This window comes from Crinia signifera, chromosome 11 (assembly GCF_055691185.1).
Source record: "Crinia signifera chromosome 11, ASM5569118v1, whole genome shotgun sequence".
Lineage (NCBI taxonomy): Eukaryota > Metazoa > Chordata > Amphibia > Anura > Myobatrachidae > Crinia > Crinia signifera.
Window position 1 is genome coordinate 58,889,241 of NC_139227.1, and position 20,705 is coordinate 58,909,945.

General features: G+C 47.8%; 1 protein-coding gene across 2 annotated transcripts in view; it reads left to right on the top strand.

Moving 5' to 3' along the window:
- E2F4 (E2F transcription factor 4) overlaps window positions 1–19,629 on the top strand; it is a 46,249-nt gene extending 26,620 nt beyond the window's left edge. For both annotated transcript variants that reach the window (XM_083164117.1, XM_083164118.1), the window contains exons 6-10: window positions 228–459; window positions 17,739–17,900; window positions 18,994–19,041; window positions 19,123–19,167; window positions 19,237–19,629. In XM_083164117.1, the coding sequence (XP_083020243.1) occupies window positions 228–459; window positions 17,739–17,900; window positions 18,994–19,041; window positions 19,123–19,167; window positions 19,237–19,349 (600 nt within the window). In that variant the 3' untranslated portion in view covers window positions 19,350–19,629. The remainder of the gene's footprint in view (window positions 1–227; window positions 460–17,738; window positions 17,901–18,993; window positions 19,042–19,122; window positions 19,168–19,236) is intronic.
- The last annotated feature ends 1,076 nt before the right edge of the window (window positions 19,630–20,705 follow it).

Here is a 20,705-nt window from a genome sequence, read left to right on the forward strand (position 1 = left end):
ACCTGAAGCTTCTATGCTGCTATATAAATCTGGGTACTTATGTATTATCTGGGCTCCCATGTTAAATGCACCCCATTTATTCATACCCCTACTATCCAACTACGCATGGAGTTGATTTTATATAGTGTGGCGAGCGCAGCGAGCGGACGCGGTCTCATAAGAAAAACGGGAGCCCAGATATTACATAAGTACCTAAATCTGAGATTTTAATGCTTTTTCACCTTCAGGGGGCCAATGGGCAGAAGAAGTTTCAGATCCATCTGAAGAGTTCCGCTGGGCCCATAGAGGTTCTGCTTGTAAATAAAGACACCACAAACTCCCCTCCTGTTGTGGTTCCTGTGCCTCCTCCGGAAGATCTTGTCCAGTCGCCTCATACAATAACCAACAGCGCCCGGCATGTGGCAATGGATCAGCAGCATATAGCGGAGACTATAGCCCTTACTGCTCCCACTGCACCAGGTGGGTTACGTCCTCTTAATTGGTGTGGCTGGAGGCCTGGTCAAGATGGTGGCTGTGTCACTTATGGAGTTATTCCCTTTTGTATGATTTTATAATATAAATGCTTTACAGTGGGAGAGAGCGCTTCTAGCACCCTAGAGGTTAAACTTCTCTGGCCCTCCAGGCCAAGGGACTCAGATTTTTCTGGTGCTGGCAGGAGCCAGATCCACTTTTTTTTAGAGGGGCTGATTTATGCAGCCTTCAAACTTTTTTTCTTCAAATTTTTACACAGTTACAATTTTTCAGTGACAGAGAAGCAGTGCTGGGGGTCTATCAGACACCCGCGCTGCTGCTCCATCACCCGGGTCTGGATGCTGCATTACCGCTTGCGGGTGTTGACAGCAGCTGGCACTGTGGAGCCACGAGCAGGCGTCAGGGACCAGGTAACGTGCTATCGCGCAGGCAGCACTGTCAGGGCTGTAGCAGTTCAGCGGGCGCTGCATGTGGATGCTTTCCCTGGTGGCCATTTGTTAGTAGGGGTCATCAGCCCTCCCCCGGGGACAGTAAGCAGGGAACTGTGCACATCACAGAGAGTTCCCACCACTGGTCTCTCTTCCTGTTTGCCTGCTGCACATGTGGAGGGACACGGTGAAGCTCTCAGCCACCCGGGGTTCCACTCTTTCACTGCCAGGACACTCACGCAAGTCCTCCCTGTACCTCTCCTATGGGGCACAGGGTACAGTATTGTGCTCCAGTCAGCCTTAGCTGCTGCAGGAGCTCAGTGTCATTTTTTTCTTGCATTGTATGCCTTGTATGCTCCTTGACAAAGACCGCACAGCGGTTGAAACTCGTTCGATACATATCCACCACATCAGCACAGGTTCACATAAGTCTGCATCCAGTCTTCACCAAGTCTCCTCCCGTCCCAGCAGAGAGTCGAGCGCACATCGCTTCTACTACCCTGTCACTGTCCAGCCGAACCCGGAAGTGACAGCAGCACTAGTTGCAGCAGTGTGGAATCATAGCCGGCAGACCTGCCATCAGCGCGGGTGCTGGTGAAGACATCAGGAACTCACGGCGAGGGACATCTGAAGAATACCGGCCTACAGGGTATCGGGTAAGTGTGCAATGCACCACCGGCTGGGTTAGGGACGCCAGCCCCCGGTGCCATTCACGCACTCACCTTGGACATTCCACACAGAGACTTGCTCTTCTATCCCCTCCCCTATCTGTGCATTGCCCAAACACAGATATATGAACATTACCCACCCAGACTCATTTCCAAGCAGTACCACAGTACCAGCAATTAGCAGACACTTATCAGTGAGAGCTGATCTACTGGGACTACTGTGAGGTCCACACACCGTGTACCTACTCCTTCCACCCCCCCCCCCCCCCCCCCCTTGGCAAGTGTGCATCCATGCAGCTTCACATCTATTTTATGATATTGCACTTGTAAATAAACTTCACTTTTGCATCACAATATTGTATACCTCCTATCATTTTAACCCCCACGCTAGCTAGAGCTAGTTGCACTCTCATTAATAACATTAGAAGGTGAGCGCAGGGCGTATACCGTTTCCACAGTACATAGGTTTTTAGTCATTCGGTTATCTCATTGGGCACATGGTCACTGAGCCATCTCTTATTCTGCACTCACATAAGGGCACATCAAAACAACCCTCGTAATACGCACAGAGGAGGTGAGCGCAGAGTTAATCCATACTCTACTACTAAAGCTAAATTTTGAGCTAGGTCGGCTCATAAATCAGCAGCCCCTTCGACACAGCTGTTATTTGAGCGCTGGCAGAACCCCCTATCTGCCTTGTATGCTTGCCTGTTTTATGTGTGCTGTATTAACATTATAACTGCTGTGTTAAGCTGTACCATCTAGACTGCCTGATTATGCCCAACAAGGGAAAGTCCAACAGGGCAGGTGCTCCAACATTGCTGTCGTGCACAGCCTGTAATGCGGGCTTATCCCCTCAGGGCTATATACAGGACAGCTTTTGCGCGAGCTGCTACAATGCGCAGGCACTGCCCTCCTCACAGGAGCCTGCCTATGGCCTCCTCACAGGAGCCTGCTTGGGCCACATCACTTACACAGATGATGGCGCAGCTAGTTGATAAGGTCTCAGCTGCACTGCCCCAGCAGCCTGTGATGCCGTCGTCATCATCCATGGTGGGTGTAGCCCCCTGGCGTTGAATACCCCATTGCCTGCAGATAGACGCAGGGCTTTAGTCAGGAACCTCCTGTCATCCAGGCCCCTCCATCAACATGACGTGGAGGAGGAGGATTGCCAGGATGTTTAGAGCAGGGATGGGGAACCTTCGGCCCTCAAGCTATTGTTGAACTACACATCCCAGCATGTCATGCAACACCTTTAGCATGGCCAAATAGCAAAGCTATATTATTTATTAACTGTTTCTTCTAAAGCGCATACATATTACGCAGCGCTTTACAGAGAATATTTGAACATTCACATCTGTCCCTGCCCCAGTGGAGCTTACAATGTATATTCCCTACCACATGTACACACGCACACACAGACATTCTAGGGTTAATTTTTGTTGGAAGCCAATGAACCTATTTGTATATTTTTGGATTGTGGGAGGAAACCGGAGTACCCAGAGTAAACCCACGCAAGCACGGGGAGAATATACAAACCCCGCACAGTTAGAGCCATGGTGGGGATCGAACCCATGACCTCAGAGCTGTGAGGCAATAATGCTAACCATTACACCATCCGTACTGTAGCAGGGCATGCTGGGATGTGTAGTTCAACATCAGCTGGAGGGCTGAGGGTTTCCCTTCCCTGGTTTTAGAGAAAGCCATTGATGACAGAATTTACAAATGGGGGGCCCTGCGGTAGAGAGGATCCCCGTCTCGTCTTGATGTGCCGGCTGTGAAAGAGGTCCTTAAGTTAGAGGACCCCGCTGAACCGCCTGAATTTCCGGGCCCTATATTCAAATGCCCTAAATGTAATCTGGTTTTATTCCCTAAATCAACTTGAGTTAAGTCAGCATGGAGGCTTGGGAGGTACTCAATAGGAAATGTAGCTTTCCTAAATGGTTTTCCTCCCTCTAACCCCTCCCCCAGGGGGACAGAGTCCCCTGTGATTCGGCCCCTAAAGTAGGCGCACATGTGGCAATGTTAGTATAATCCTCTATGCTGCCCATTCCTACTGCGTCCCTTAAGGACCCAATTGATCGGAAATTTCCTAAAACTCATTTACACCACAGCCTGTGCAGCGGGTCGGCCTGCTCTGGCATCCGCCTGGGTGGCTAATGCTTTAGTTGAGTGGGCAACTACTCTCGCGGCGGGGGCTGCCGAGGGGGTGTCTGCAGAAACTCTCCTGCCTACTATTGACTTCATGCATCAGGCTGCACTTTATCTGGGAGTGGCAGCTCTTGATTCTGCCACTCTCACCTCCAGAGTGTCAGCCTCTGCTGTGGCTGCACGCAGAATCCTATGGCTATGCTCTTGGAAGGCGGACCCGGACTATAAAATAACTTTAGAAGCTCTTCCTGTCAAGAATTCCCTCTTGTTTGGGAAGAGCTGGATAAATTGGTTGCTACGGTAGCAGCTTCTAAGGCTGCTTTCCTACCGTCTACCTTCCAGCCCAATTTCCGGGCAGGGGACAGGCCTCCTCTAGATCTCGAACTATGTGGCACACATGTATTCCATCACTCTCATCAGTTACCTGCACGTGGGATCCCTGCTCTCTCTGGTGGACAACAGGGAAACTCATTGCATTTAACACTGAAAGCAGAAGTGATTTATGTTGCAGTGACTACATATGGAAGTTGGTATGTACATACGTTCTGGAGCGTGTTGTCCGACATGGAGACAGCAGCTGTGGCCGGGAGTCAAGGCATAAGAAAGCAGCTTGGGCTAAGAGACATGCGGCAGTCCGGGCTGTAAGCCACGACTGCACGCTGCGGTGTTAAGCACTGTAAGGGCGGAAGTACGCGGCGGCGTCTTACTTCCGCCCAGAGCTACCTGTGTGTGCGCACAAAGTGTGTCCCTAGAAACAGGGGAAACAATATTTGTTCCGCTCAGCCATCCTGACTGTTGCTTGGGCGGCGCATTAAGGGTTATGGTGCCCTATTTAAACAGAGCTAAAATGCTACTCATGGCATCACATGCTGTGCTGGAGTTAGCTGTTGCTGATATGGATGTGCCATACTCGCAGCGTGGCTGCTCTCCGAGAGATGTCCAAGATCCTAGCTTGGGCGGAACAGCACCTTCTGGCTCTGTCGGCTGTCTTCATCCCAGGTGTCCTAAATTGGGAGACAGACTTCTTAAGATGCCAAGATATCCATCCGGGGGAGTGGTCACTCCACCCAGAGGTGTTTGCCATCCTGACGGACCATTGGGGCCTGCCGGATGTGGACCTAATGGCGTCCAGACACAACAACAAAGTGTCCAACTTCGGGTCGAGGTCCAGGGAGCCTCAAGCCTGCTTCATGGATGCCCTATCTGTTCCATGGACTTTTCGTCTTCCTTATGCCTTTCCACCAATATACATGATTCCCAGAGTAATCTAGAAGTTCAGACTGGAAGGCAGGGAACCTCATCCTGGTAGCTCCAGCCTGGCTACGCAGGCACTGGTATGTAGACCCTGCAGCAGATATCACACCAGCCTCCTTTTTGCTTACCCCTTTGGGTGGACTTGCTGAGTCAGAGACCTTGCCGACACCCGGACCCTCAACGTCTTTCTTTGACGGTGTGGCACTTGAAACTGCCTTACTGAAATGTAAGGGTTTCTCCACTAGAGTAGCCAGGACCATGATTCAGGCACGCAAGCCAGTATCTTCCAGGATTTATTACCGGATATGGCACACCTACTTTACATGGTGTACAGCGAGGGGGTATGATCCGAAGGTTTTCAAGGTAGCCAGAATTCTGGCATTCCTACAGAAGGGTCTATATATGGGGCTGAGACCTGGTGTCTTTAAAAGTCCAGGTCTCAGCTTTATCTGTTTGGTTCCAGAAGAAAATAGCCTTCCTACCGGATTTACGTACATTTTGACAAGGAGTGATACATGTCCAGCCTCCGTTTGTCCCTCCTACAACACCTTGGGACCTGTCACTTGTGCTACCAAGCCCCCTTTTGAACCGCTAATTGAGGTTGATTTCAAATTGCTGACAGCCAAGACGATATTCCTCTTGGCCATCGCTTCCGCCCGAAGAGTTTCATATCTGTCAGCTCTTTCTTGTAAATCACCTTTCCTCATTTTTCACTCCGATAGGGTGGTGTTGAGGACAAAACCATCTTACCTTCCGAAGGTCATCTCCAGGTTTCACGTTAATCAGGAGATTGTGGTTCCTGCGTTCACGGCAGAGGGTCTTTCGCCAGATGAACACTTAATGGATGTGGTTAGGGCTCTGACCATCTATATTGACCATACCAAGACGGTCAGAAAATCTGACTCCCTTTTTGTGCTATATGGATTCCGCAAAAAGGGTTGGCCAGTGAGTAAACAGACCATTGCTCGCTGGATTCGCATGGCTTTCCAGAAGGCTTATCAACAGGCTAATCTGCCTATTCCTATTTCCATTAAAGCACACTCTACAAGAGCGGTTGGCCCATCATGGGCAGCAAGCCGAGGTGCATCTGCCGAACAGCTGTGCAAGGCTGCAACGTGGTCATCTGTCAATACCTTTATAAAATTCTATGCTTTTGACACATTCGCCTCCCAGGATGCCTCCTTCGGTTGTCGGGTACTTCTGACACCTCAGGCAAATTCCCTCCCTAAAATACGACATCCCCGATGTCCCCTGTAGGACCCTGAAAAGGAAAGTTATGGTAGACCTACCTTGGTTAACTTCCTTTCCTTGAAGTCCATGGGAACCACAAAGCGCCCTCCCTTCAATTTGTTCCTGAGGTATCCCTATGTGTGATATACTACACTGTGACCTTTAACGACCATAGTTTTGTCCATTTACCGTGTTGTGTATGTATGAGTATTTGGGCATGTGTTCTCTCTGTCCTCTTCTCTTCTCCACTTCCTGCTTATGGCTTGTTACCAAAACTGGCTGCATGAGCCTGGAGGTGGGGTTGTGGGGGAGAGGGCCCGGGCATTCTGGGAAACTTAATAGCTTTGCTGATTGGTGCCTCGGACCCCCTGGATCCGCCTACAACCCCGATGTCCCCTGTGGTTCCCATGGACTTCAAGAAAAGGAAGTTAACCAAGGTAGGTCTACCATAACTTTCCTTTTCTGGGGACTGAAAATCAGGAGAAAATCTGCTCAACTCTCTTGACATCTGTTGTTAGTGAAAGCAGCAGACACCTATGTATGGTTAATAATATATTCTGTACTGAGTGCCCATAACTCATCACGTCAGGAATTATCTGACATCAGTAACCAATCCATATACCTTGAGTCATTTTATCTGTTGTTAGTGAAAACAGCAGATACCTGTGTATGGTCAAATTTTGTACTGGGTGCCGACATCTTGTTACGTCAGTAATTATCTGTCACCAGTAACATATCCACATGCCTTATTTTCTCTCTATACAGTGCATGATTAAGACACAGTCTAAGTTAATACACAGTCTCTACACCAACAGGGAATATAACCCTTTACTTACTTTACTTAAATTAATATCTTATCTTGCCTCTAACGAGTATAACGCTGAATATTGCTGGGCACACATCCTTACCTTAAAACAGGAGGTGAAAGTACAACACACTCCTGACCCCAATGTGGGACCATACTCTCAATAGCATAGCTTATTTATTTACAGCTCACTGCTATTTTCTGCTAAATAGTTTTTTTGGCACTAAAAGTTTTTTTCATGTTGAAATTTTTACCATTGCCTATTTTCCAAGTGAAAGAAACCCAGATGTGCTTTAATATCTCTCGCAAATTGTGAGTCACTGGTACGCTTACTTAAAAAGAAACCATTATATGTGTTATACTATCTGAATTTGAGTGAGTGGAAGTACGTTTAAATATATTACTCGGACACCTTGGTGGATTCTGTGAAGGTTATTAAAAATCACCATAAAGATACCTTTATGAGCTTCTGATACACACACTTTTTGTGAATGTGTTATGTCCTACCCTTGTCTCACTTATATGTACCTCATACGAAATTTATAATCCTACACATTTAATCCCTCTCTTTGTTTCACATATATACCATCTGTGAGAACGGGAGAAGAAGAAAATTCAGACACAGACAGCTCTCTAGAACAGTCTGTTCAGAAGCTGCTTCTGGCAGGAGTCATTGTACCTGTCCCCTTGCCTCAAAAGGGTTCAGGCTTCTATTCCAGCATTTTTCTGGTCAGGAAGCCCAACCGCCCCATCCTCAACTTGAAGCGACTTAACAAGTTTGTTTGAGTTCCGAAGTTCATGATGGAAACCTTGAGCTGCATAGTCTTGGCCCTTCAGCCGGGGGACTTCATGGCTTCCCTGGACATACATATCCCCATCCAGCCATAGCATCAACAGTTTCTGCGTTTTGCACTCCAGGAGCGCCATTTCTAGTTCCAGGCCCTGCCCTTTGGCCTGTCTACCGCCCCTACCGTTCACGAAGGCCATGGCAGTGATGAACAGCAGTCTTCGCAACCAGCGTGTCCAAATACTGCTGTATCTGAAAAACCTGTTATTTCTGGTGCAATCTGCAGAAGTTCTCCAGAACCACCTGGCCATAGTGGTTAAGCTACTGGAGCATCACGTCTGGGTCATCAAATGGCCCAAGTCTTCATTGCTGCCGGCTCAGTCTATGGTCCATCTGGGAGTCAGGTTGGATACGGTTCACCAGAGGATCTACCTACCGGAGGAACGCTGTCAGATTCTCCAGTCCTGAATCCAGCATCTCCTCCAAGTGGTCGGGATCCTACCACAACATCCGATCTCAGACGATAGCCTTATCTCCGATGGTCCGTCTCTCCTGGTGGCTCCTGGACCAGAACCTTACTGTGGGAGACCATTCTGGATCCAGCGGTGGACCCTTCTCACCACGGATGCCAGCCTCCGTGGTTGGGGGGCGGTCACTTGCCAGAGGTCGTTTCAGGGCCTCTGGCCCTCTCTGGAAGCCCAGCTCTTGATCAACATTCTCGAACCATGGCGGAGGCATCCCGCATCTTTCAGTGGGCGGGAAAGAAGATCCCTGCTCTCTCAGCAATCTTTATCCTAGGAGTCCTGAATTGGAAAAATAATTGGTGGAGTGCTAAAAAAACTTGTGATGAATTACAATATAATATTTTATTATAAAATAAAAATGAGTATGATATTCACAATGAAAACTATTTAGAGCTATTTAAAAACACTCTAAAAGATCAATAGATGATAGCAAGTGTTAGGCAGGTGGTGAAGTCCCAATAAAGTGCTTTGTGATAAAAAAAAGCACTACACCTTTATCAAAGGTGTAGCACCCTCTCTCAGGTATGGGTTTATATACCCACAAACAAGAAATTATACTTGACATAATTAGTTGATCAATTACCCAATTAATCCCTATCATGAACGCATAAGTAGTTAATAGTTTTAGTTTTTCATTTCATAATGAACAATGTAATAAAATCTCGGCAGATCTATATCCTTAAGTATAAATATAGTTATCTGTGAGCACTGTAAAAAGTAAAGGAGCGGAAGCGAGAGTGCGGCGTGCGTTCCAATGACCGTAAGTGGGGTGCTATCACAAGCCACACTCTGCTCCTTTACTTTGTACAGTGCCCACAGGTAAATAACTTTATATTTATACTTAAGTATATAGGTCTGCCGATATTTTATTACATTGTTCAATATGAAGTGAAAAACTAAATTCTTTTAACTATTTATGCGCCCATGATATGGATTAATTGGGTAATTGATCAACTAATTATGGCAAGTGTCATTTCTTGTTGTGGGTATATAAACCCATTCCTGAGAGAGGGTGCTACACCTTTCATAAAGTCGTCTGGCAAGACAAAACATGTCAGGAAACACCAGCACTTTTTGAATAATTTCCATTTGGACTTCTAAAGGTTGTCACTAGCTGGCTGCAGTCTACAGCATTATTTGCACTTTGCATCACAAAGCACTTTATTGGGACTCCACCACCTGCCTAACTTTGGATACAAATACCGCAACATCGTGAGGATGCCTCCTTCAAACAACTGAGGACTGCAATTACCCTCCAGTGGTCAATCCTGCAAGGTTTATGGACCCTAATTGTGAAATTTCCTGCTGCTAAACAAGGATACCCAGTGGACAAGTGAGCCATGAAAAGCAAAATAAAAGATATGAAAGTGGAAATTCCATTTGAATAAGTATACAACCTTTTATTCTATTTAAACTTGGATAATTCGAATAGTACACTTGCTATTATTTATTGATCCTTTAGAGTGTTTTTCAATTGCATGTTTTCATTGTGAATATCATACTAATTTTTATTTTATAATAAATATAATATTGTAATACCCAATTCATCACAAGTTTTTTTTTAGCGCTTCACCAATCCTTTTTAGCATTGATAGGGGATTTGACATCCCCTTGTGTGAGCAGCTAGGCAACACACCCCAGTAGGTGCCTGTTATATATATACATAGCCACAAGGCTTGTAAATACACCTTTTTTCTTGAGTCCTGAATTGGAAAGCGGACTTCCTCAACCGTCAGACCCTGGATGCTGGCGAATGGGCCCTCCATCTGGAGGTGTTCCAGATGCTGGTACGACGGTGAAGCAGACCCAAAGTGCACTTGATGGCCTCTCGCCACAACTACAAAGTCCCCCTGTACATGGCCATAGTGTATTTGCTGCAGCACAGGTGCGTCCCCACCCTTAGGTGGCTGCTTTTAGGATGTCCCACTGTAATGCCTGTGGCCCCTGACGTGTCCCGAAGAATTAAACAAGATTTATGTCTTACCTAGTAAATCTTTCTTTAAGGACGTCAGGGGCCACAGGGATGTGCAGTATGTACAGTTGTGTTATATTGTTCCTCTGTTGAGGGTACGAACGTGTTCAGAATGTGTTTGTGGTGCTTCTCTTCCTTCTCTCTTGTCTCCTGCCTTGGTTTGTTAAAAATATGAGTCCCTTGGCCTGGAGGAGGGTTAGAGTAGGGGAGGAGCCTGTCTGCCTCTAGGGTGCTGGAAGCTCTCTCTCACACTCTACTATCCACTGTAAAGCCTGTGACCCCTGACGCCCTCGAAGAGATTTACCAGGTAAGGCATAAATCTAATTTTTGTAATGTCTTTCAACATGGTTTTGGGGGAAAAAGTGTTAGGAAGCTGACAGTTTACTTCCTTTTGAAATGTGAGATTTATTTATGTTTCTCTTTCGTCCATGCTGGTGACACAGCTCAACCTTGGGATGTAGTGGGGTCCACAGGAGTCAGTCACATATGCTACATCTTTAAAAGGCAGGCTCCTCCCCTGCAGAAATCCTCAGTTCATTATATGTGCCCACAGGAGTGGGTGCATATACTGTGGGCTGCGTGCTGCAGCCGTTTTAGATTTAGCTAGGATTTGTTTTTTATTAATATTGTCTTAGTTAGTGCAGGATACTGTGTGAAGTTTCCTGGGGAAACTTCTTTACACTGTGAAAGTGCAGCAGAGGCAGACAGAAGCATTTCCTGTTCAGATTTCTGTGTGCTGGGGAGATAGAGCTGCTTTCTCCGAGCACAGCGCTCTGACCTCATCTAGATTTGGGGATGATGTCTCCTGGGTCCTGGGGAGAGACATGAGCTGGCTCCCTGCTTAGAGGGGATCATGGGGGACGGTCCCCCCCCCGCTATGGCACAGCCATTTTAAAAGGACTTAAAGGCAAAATCCATTTTTGGAGAGGAAGCCTTTTACAGGAGCCCTGTGCAGCAGGGCACTTCCAGGTGATCCCTTCTCAAGGGGAGACACTGGGAGGAGGCAGAAGAAACAGCAGATGGGAGCGGCTGAAGGGGGAGGGCGCCAAAAGACTTTCCCTCCCCGCTGAAGCAGGGACTTGGTCTCTTCCTCACTGTAGTCTGGTCCCCACATTGTGCAGAGCTGAAAGGGAGATTTCTCTCTGCAAGCTACTGTGAAAGTTTTTAGGGTACTGTGAAAATTAGTAAGGGTTAATAAGAAGCACATAAGTGCTATGTAGGGAAGTGAAGGTGGGATTAAAATACAAAATATATACAATGTGATAGGAAAAATAAGAGTTAATAAAGTGTTAGGGTGTGCTAACCTGGAGCAGACCAGCCCTACCAACACAGGGGGCTACGGCCTGGGGGCTTAGCCCTATATATGCAACCAAGATCTCTGTATTATCTGATTAATATGTAGTTATTTTCTCACTCAGTGTGCAATTGGGATACAAAATGTTTTTTTTTTTCTTATTCTGTACAGCGCCTGACATTTGCACTGTGATTTTTAAGAAATGACAGAAAGGTGTAATTCTGCTGTTGTGAAGGAGGGAGATTCTGCCATGTTAATAGGCTGCAGGTTTTGCGGTGTCAAATTAACTTCTGAACAGATGGACCTGGGGGATTTGTGCCTTGCATGCAATTCTGTTCCCAGTGGGGCTCCAATACAGAGGTCTGAGCAGCCTGAACCTGCATGGGCGGCTGCCCTGGGGAGATCAATGGCTGACTTAGTGCAGGCAGAGGTATGATCTCAGTAGGTCCCCAAAGTTTTTTCCATCCACACAGCCCTCTGAGTTCCCCCACACCTTCACAAGGGGACCCTGTGTTGCTGCAGGCTATGCAACACACTACACAGGGTGTGCACAAAATGAGTGTCTTTATGGAGCAGTTTATTAAGGTACCTGAGGTTACCACTCCCAGACACCTCTTATCTACCCCACCTCAAGGAGGAAGGAGAATGTCCTGAGGACATGTTTTGGGGACAGAAAGAGGATCTTGAAGCTTCTACCCCAGGGGTTGAGGATTTGATATTGGCTGTGAAACAAGCATTGAGTCTTGGTGATGTGGAAAGAGTGCAGCAAGAAGGTGTTTTTAGGAAGCAGTGACTTTTCCCTCTGAGGGCATGAAGGAGTTTTTGGGGGAAGCATGGAAAACACCTGATGAAAAAACCTAAGCGGTTTGCAAATTTGTATCCAATGCCAGATGAGCATGTGAAACGGTTCCATTGGTAGATGCACATGTGGCCAGGTTGTCTAAAACCACTGTGTTGCCTGTTCAAGGGGGTGCTGCCTTAAAAACCCTGTTGATAAATAGATAGAAGGTTGTCTTAAAGCCACGTTGGAAGGGGTAGGGTATACTCTTCACATGTTAATTTATGGTAGTATGGGCCGATGCTTTGTGTTCTCAGCTTCAGCCTGATACTGAACCGTTTTCCTTAGAAGAGAATTTGAAGTGTGCGGCTGAGTATGTCTGTGAAGCTGGTGAAGATGGCATCTAAGGTGTTGGCCATTTCTGTGACCGCTAGGAGAGCTCTCTGGCTCACTATCTACCTCCCAGGCTTTGAGTCCAAGAAGTCATTTGAAACACTAGCCTTCAAAGGAGCGCTGTTGTTTGGTTCAGAACTTGAGGCTCTGATAAAGCAAGCTATGGGGGGACAGAGTACTTTCCTGCCTACTGCAGCGGCAAAGCAGGGAGCATCCAGGTTTGGGGCCTTCCATCCCTCCTTTCAGGGGGGGAGCATCCAACAGAGGGCAGCCCGGTAGGGGCAGAATTCCTTCTGGCAAGGAACGGGCATCCAGATCCCGTTTTGGTGCCTTTGCGATGAAGCAGTCTTCCAAGGGGGAGGATAAATCCTCATTATGACTGGAAGGAGGCTCCCTGTTCTGGGGCCAGAGTGGGGGGTCGGCTCCTGCAGTTTCGGGACACTTGGTCACGTTCCACTCAGGATCTTTGGGTACAGTCTGTAATCTTCCAGGGTTACAGGATCAATCTCAAAGGGGACCCACCAAATCGTTTTCTCCCAACCCCTTTACCTCGGGAGGCATGAATGAGAAAGGCCTTTATGGGGGCGGCAGCTTCCCTTCTCCAGAAGGGGGTTGTGGTCCCTGTACCACCGGGGGAATGGAAGAAGGGATTCTATTCCATTCTGTTCCTGGTGCCAAAGCCGGACTGGTCTTTCAGTCCCATTCTAAATTTAAAATCCCTGAACAAACATCTGTGGGTAGATCATTTCAGGATGGAGTCACTAAGGTCAGTGCTACTAAGCATGGAACGGAATTTTGGGCTCCATAGATATTCAGGATGCATATCTACACGTGCCTATTTGCAAAGAACATCAATCTATGCTGTGATTCGTCATAGGCTGTCAACATCTGCAGTTTCAGGCTCTTCTGTTTGGTCTGGCTATTGCGCCGAGGGTCTTCACAAAGGTGATGGCTGTCATGGCGGCAGCCCTCAGGTTGAAGGAAGTCATCATCCCATATCTAGACGACCTGTTGTTTGAAGCGGAGTCGGCTGACATGTTGCAGGACCATCTGGTAGTTGCGATGCACTTCCTTCAGGAACATGGGTAACTATTGAATATACAGAAGTCTCAATTAGGCCCGACCCAAAGACTGCAGTTTTTGGGAGTAGTTCTGGATACTCACATGCATCCGGTGTTTCTACCAGAATCCAAGGCCAGAGACATACATCTGTTGGTCTTATCACTTCTTCACTCCCCGAACCCATCGGTCTGGAGGTGCCTGATGCTGTTGGGCAAGATGTTGGCCATAATCGAAACACTGCAGTATGCGAGGTTTCATTCAAGAATGTTCCAATGGAACATTCTTACCAGTTGGTCAGGGGATCCAAAGTCCATGAAGCAGAAAAATCTTGTCCTGACTCAGGAGACAAGCGAATCCTTAGTCTGGTGGACGGATCTGGAAACGCTTTGGCTGGGTAGCTCTACATTTCTGACTGCAGGGACTGTGGTCAAGCACAGAATCGACCTTGTAGATGAACATCTTGGTGTGGAGAGCTCTTCAGCAAGCGGAGGAGTTACTGACAGGGTTACCAATAAGGATACAGTCAGACAATGCCACGGCTGTGGCATATCTCAACCATCAAGGGGGCACCCGCAGCAAGATGGCGATGCGAGAGGTGTCTTGGATCTTCCAGTGGGTGGAATCTCTGATTACGGCCCTATCGGCTGTGCTTATTCCGGGCATTTGGAATGTGGAAGCTGACTTTCTCAGCATTGAGAAATGCTTCGGAATTGTTGGAAGGGGAATGGGCATTGAACCTGGAGGTGTTCCAGGACATTGTGGCACTCTGGGGGCTCCCAGAGGTGGACTTGATGGCATCTAGACACAATTGTCAGGTGGACAGATTTTGTTCACGCACCAGGGATCCGATGGCGTGGGCAGTGGATGCCATGGCGGATCCTTTGAATTTTGACCTGGCTTATGTCTTTCCTCCTTTTCCTGTTATTGCTCGGGTCCTCGAGAGTGAGGGCGCAGAGCTCGAATGTCATTCTGGTAGCGCCAGATTGGCCCAGGAGGTCCTGGTATTCGGACATACTGAGGTTGTCGGTAGTGTCGCCGTGGCGTCTTCGTCCAGACCGGCAAGGTCCATTTCCAGGACCTAGCTCGTCTCAGTTTGATGGCCTGGCTTTTGAGACATCCTTATTAAAAAAAGAAGGGTTTCTCGGAGGCAGTTATTCGGACTATGCTGAGGGCTCGAAAACCTGTGTCTGCAGCAAACTATCATAGAGTCTGGAAGACCTATATCAGGTGGTGTGAAAAGCAGAAGGTTCACACCTCTAGGTTTAAGATGGCCAGGCTCCTGGATTTCCAGCAGGTTTGAGTTTGCAGTCTTTGAAGGCTTTCTGCGTTACAGGAAGTTCAGAACTTCCTTCAGGGCGATTTTCTGTACTTGTGTATTATCACGCCGCCCCCAATATTGATCGCGCAATTTTTTCATCGCATGCCATACACCCGATGCACTGCGTTGCGATGCGATTTTAGCCCCCTATACGATGAAAAATTGTATAAGCACCCTAATGGGTACTTACAATGTTAAATGCACCCCCACGCCACCCCCCCACGCGAGGGGAAGCGGTACGCGTCCGCCGACCTTTTCATGCCCTCACTATCCACGTCGGCGTGTAGTTGATTTTACAAAGTGTGGCGAGCCACCGAGCCTGAAGCGTGGCGAGCGGACGCGTATACCTGTGTAGTTATGCGCATCCCCTCGGGGAGCTCGGTGGCTCGCTGCGCTCGCCACACTTTATAAGTTCAACTCCACGCACACGTGGATAGTGGGGGTATGAAAAGGTCGGAGGACACGTACCGCTGCGCTCGCCACGCTTCGGGTTCACGTTTATAGTGGGGGGTGGCGTGGGGGTGCATTTAACATTGTAAGCACCCATTAGGGTGCTTATACAAGTTATAATCGCATCCCATCGCATTGTATGCCATATACAATGACATACAATTTTAAAATTGTATGACATTGGTGAACATCGCGCGATATCGCATACCATTGAATGCCAAATGGTCTGCGATGCGATGGGCGCCGTGATACTACACAAGTACCGGTTTTGCGTATTAAACCCCATATCAACAGCCAGTGGCACCATGGGATTTGTCATTGGTGCTGGCAGTTTTACAGAAGCCACCCCTCGAGCCTCTAAGGTCAGCTTGGAAACCGGCTATTCTTTTGGCGATTGCCTCAGTCAGATGGGTGTCTGAGTTGGGGGCTTTGTCTCGCAAATCGCCTTTTCTTGTTTTTCATGAGGCTAGGGCTGCCCTTCGTATGGTACCTAAATTTTTGCATAAGGTTGTGTCTAACTTCCATCTGAACCAGGAGATTGTGCTCCCGGTGTTTTGTCCTCCTGAGGTGGCAAGAAATAGGGACAAACTTAAAAATTGGATGTGGTGCACGCACTACGCGTTTATGTGGACAGAGTGAAGGAGTTTTGTAAAACTGACTCGTTACTGGTGCTGTATGACGTACATAAGACAGGGTGGCCAGCTTCTAAGCAGACCATTGCTAGGTGGTTGAGGTCGGTTTTTGCCTTTGCTTACACTAAAGTTGGCAGGCCTGTTCCGGCTAGGATAAATGCCCATACCACTAGGCCTATTGCTTCCTCTTGGGCTGAGCATCACAGGGCTTCAGCGGAGCAGTAATGCATGGCTGCCACCTGGTCCTCACACTTTCACCAAATTTTACGGGTCTCATGAGTTTGCGTTGGAGGACGCTCTATTCGGGCGAGCAGTGCTACAAGCTGCAGACCTGAGCGTACCCTCCCAAAGGACCGACTCTGGAACGTCCCAAGGTCGAGCTGTGTCACCAGGATGGATGATAGAGAAAAGGGGAGTTTTTTGTAAGAATCACTATGGTCTACCAGTGTCCACTCCTGAGATCTGTCCCAACCAGGAATCACTACGGCCAGCAATGGCCAGTGTCCACTCCTGAGGTCTGCCCCAACCAGGAATCCCTATGGCCTTCAATGGCCTAGTTATTCCTGGTTGGGCAGACCTCAGAAGTTGACACTGACCATTGTAGACAGGTGTGATTTCTGGTTGGGGCTGACATCAGGAGTGAACACTGGCCGTTGTACACCATAGTTATTCCTGGTTGGGACAGTGTTCCACTCCTGAGGTCAACCCCAACCACAAGAATCAAACCTGTCTACAATGGTCAGTGTCCACTCCTCAGGTGCACCTCAACCAGGAATCACTACGGTCTACAATGGCCATTGTTTGCTCCTGAGGTCAGCCCCAACCAGGAGTCACTATGGTCTTCAATGGCCAGTGTTCCACTGCTATGGTCAGCACCAACCAGGAATCACTACTGTGTACAATAGCCAGTGTTCTACTCCTGAGGTCCGTCCCAGCCAGGAATCAACACGGACTACAATAGCCAGTATTCCACTGCTGTGGTCTGTCCCAACCAGGATTTATTATGACCTTGATGGCTAACTTTGACACTCCAGCTGTTGTTGAACTACACATCCCAGCATGCTCTGCATCAGATTTAGCATGGCCAAATAGCAAAACTGAAGCAGAGCATGCTGGGGTGTGTAGTTCAACAACAGCTGGAGTGTCAAGGTTAGCCATTAAGGCACTATGGTCTACAATGGCCAGGGTACCACTCCTGAGGTCCGTCCCAACCAGGAATAACTATCCCGATGAGTGCAGTCTATAATGGGCAATGTTAGCTGTAGTCAGTAATTGTTCATTTGGTCCACAGCCAGAAGATGCAAGCAATGGTTTCAGATAAAACCTGATCGTCCCATGTTTTCCAGCAAATACAGTGTCTTAGACTAATTCCCAGGTGGCCTCTATGCTATGTTACAGTAATAGTAGCTGTTATACAGTATGGTGACTTGTGATTGCTATAATAGTGTTGCAGTAGGAGGAGTCTGTGATCTGAGTTTATTCCTGTTTTATGCTGACTGATTGTGCTACTGTAACACGCAGAATCCCATGAGAATCACCCATCAGATGTGGATAATACTGGTCCCAACAATCTCCAGTGTGTGGACACGTGCCCCCTTCAGTCTTCAGCCTTACTGGACAACAGTATTGACTTGCCAAATGCTTCTATCTCATTCCAGCCAATAAAATCAGACCCCTCAGATGGTGAGTTACCAGCTTCTGTGCTGCTTTCTCCCCAGTTGGTTTTCTCTGCAAGACTGGAAACAGCATGGCGTGACCGTGTAATTAGGACATTTATATTGGTTACTGTGAGGATATCAGGGTAGGGGTGCACTCCTGGAGTGGATGGGTACTCCCATCACACAGCAGTCAGGGAAATGGCACACCAGTACCTGGGTATTCATGTAATCTAGCACTGGATAGTTTTAGTGTGCGGTAATAAAAGCAAATTTAAGAATAAATCCTAGCCTGTCTGGGCATTAACTAAACACCCATCTATCTATCTATCTATCTATCTATCTATCTATCTGTCTATGGATCAATAAGTACCTGTGTTAAGAATGAAGACAAACATTTTTCAACATAATCTCCTTTCATGGCAATGCACTTTCCAAACGTCCCTACCATTTCTTTAAACCCTCTTAAAAACATGATTTGTCACACTCACATAAGCATCTGTCTGGACGATGACCTCATTTGAGCTGGTTTTTGTTTTTTTTCCCCTTTGTGAGCCATGTTTTCGGGTTGGGGAACAGAACGAAGACGCAGGGAGCCAAGTCGGGCAAGTTTGGTGGATGCGGCAACAATTCATAGCGCAATTCATGCAATTTGGCCACAACAATTCCGGATGAGGGAGCTGGTGCTTTGTCGTGGTGGAAAAAAAAACTATCCTTTGAATCTATTTGAAATTTGGTATCTAGTTGTTTGTAAATGAGTAGTACACGATAGGAATACCAACCTTCCTCAGCATCGCCACCTGTCTTCAAACACAGGTACTTACTGATCCATGCCCTTTTCTCTCTCTTTCCATCTCTCTCTCGCTGTCTGTCTCCCTCCCCCCCCCCCTCCTCCCCCCCCTCCTCCGTGTGTAATTGAAACACTGGCATCTGCTGGGAGCTACATCTCTTTCACACATACAGAAACCAAGGCAATCACAAGGTAGCAGACTAGCTTTCGAAGCTTTTGCTTTGAGCCGGGTCTCTGGATTGTCTTTCTCCTTAACATATCTGAGATCCATCTTGCCCCAGTCGGCCCCATGGTCCAGTTACACAGCCCTGTTTTTGTTCTTGTTTTTCAGTATTGGATTTACCAACAGATTTCTCGGAATTGTTTGACCCGACAAAAGGTGAGTTGTACAAGTGCCCTATACACAGCAATGTGTGGCCTGCCTCTTCAGCTGTTACATTCTGTTTCCCCTGTGTTCCAGAATGCCTGGCGTCTGACCTGCTGGCGGAGCTGATGTCGCCTGAAGGTGAGCTGCTGTTCCTAGCGATCAATGTGATTGGCTGCTTCTCCTCTTACACAGTCTCTCTCCCTCCAGTGTTTTCTCCGCTGCTCAGGCTCTCTCCGCCTCCCGGTGACCATGACTATGTCTACAATCTAGACGAAAGTGAAGGCGTTTGTGACCTGTTTGATGTCCCCATTAACCTTTGATATCAGAACTTGGCTTTGTGCCTTACTGTGGATATGGACATGGGTATTTTGGATCTGTTTGGGGGCCAGATTTGTGATGAGCAGGTGGTCCTATGTGTGACGCTACAATGGGACTGTTAGATGGTGCTTGCTGAACACGTGGATCCCCCATATTGGGCTAATGCTGCCCGGGCTCCCAGAAGTTTGCTCATTCTGAATACATGCCTTGATATAAAGTTATTTTTCTACCTGTTCTCGCTTCTGTCCTGTTTTTATAAAAATAAATCTATTTGGCCAGTGGCGCCCTCTGCAGCTCCTGTGTGTCCTATAGTGACCCGTATAGTGTACATCTATAGACAGCATCTGTTAGTGGCCTCTTGTGGACACCAGGGCCTGATTCAGAATGACTGCACATGCATACCGTACACATGCATGCCCGAAGAGAAATAGTGACCCAAAAAGAGTATGGATGGAAGAGCAATCCCCCCACAGTGTGACTGACAGGATGCCGGCATTTGAGGGTGGCAACCGGCTGTTTTCAGGCAATGTCAAGAAAACCGCAGGAGTGTCCAAGTGTTTTAGGGGAGGGTCTGTGATGCCAGCGCCAGCCTTGATTCTGTCGCAGATGACGTTAGGATCAGCCATATATTTGCACAGACTGGAAAAACCGTGCAATGGTTCATGAATTGTATATGGATTTGTGGGTAGATAGCCATTGGCAATCCATTTGCAAACTAAATCGGGGTGGGTTTCTTTGTCTGGGTGGCACCATCTAGTTGCAGTCATCTGCACCTTTGCACAATTGTGATCAGGCCCCCAAGGTTGCGTCACCCACATTGCCATTCCATGGTGGTTATTACTGCGACCCCCACCACCACCACTGTTTTATTTTGTATGATGCCACAAAAATGCAGCACTGAAGAGAAAGGACCACAGGTCCCACATCGACCTCTGCACACATCGGGGGTATGTGTGTGTTGTGTACTTGTATGTTGGACTGCTGGTTGATCCTACCCATGGGGGATAGCAGTGCAACAACTATTCTTCAGGAGACGTCGGGCCACAGGGCTTAACAGTGGGCAGGGATGCGATGAGCAAACCATTCCAGCACCAGAAAGGTTAAACTTCTTGGCTGCTCCCAGGTCAGCCAGACTTCTCCCCGCCTCCAGGCCCAGCTACTTTTCAGTTTTAGTTGTGCTGGCAGGAGCCAACACAAACTAAAGAGAGGCTGCCTTATGCAGCCTTACTTCTCAGTTTAAAAAAAACACATATTTTTTTCTTCTTTATACACTGACAATTGTGTAATTGCAGGGCACCAGCACTGGGGATATTTTAGACCCCTGCGCTGCCGCCTCTTCACATGGGCCCGGCAGCTGC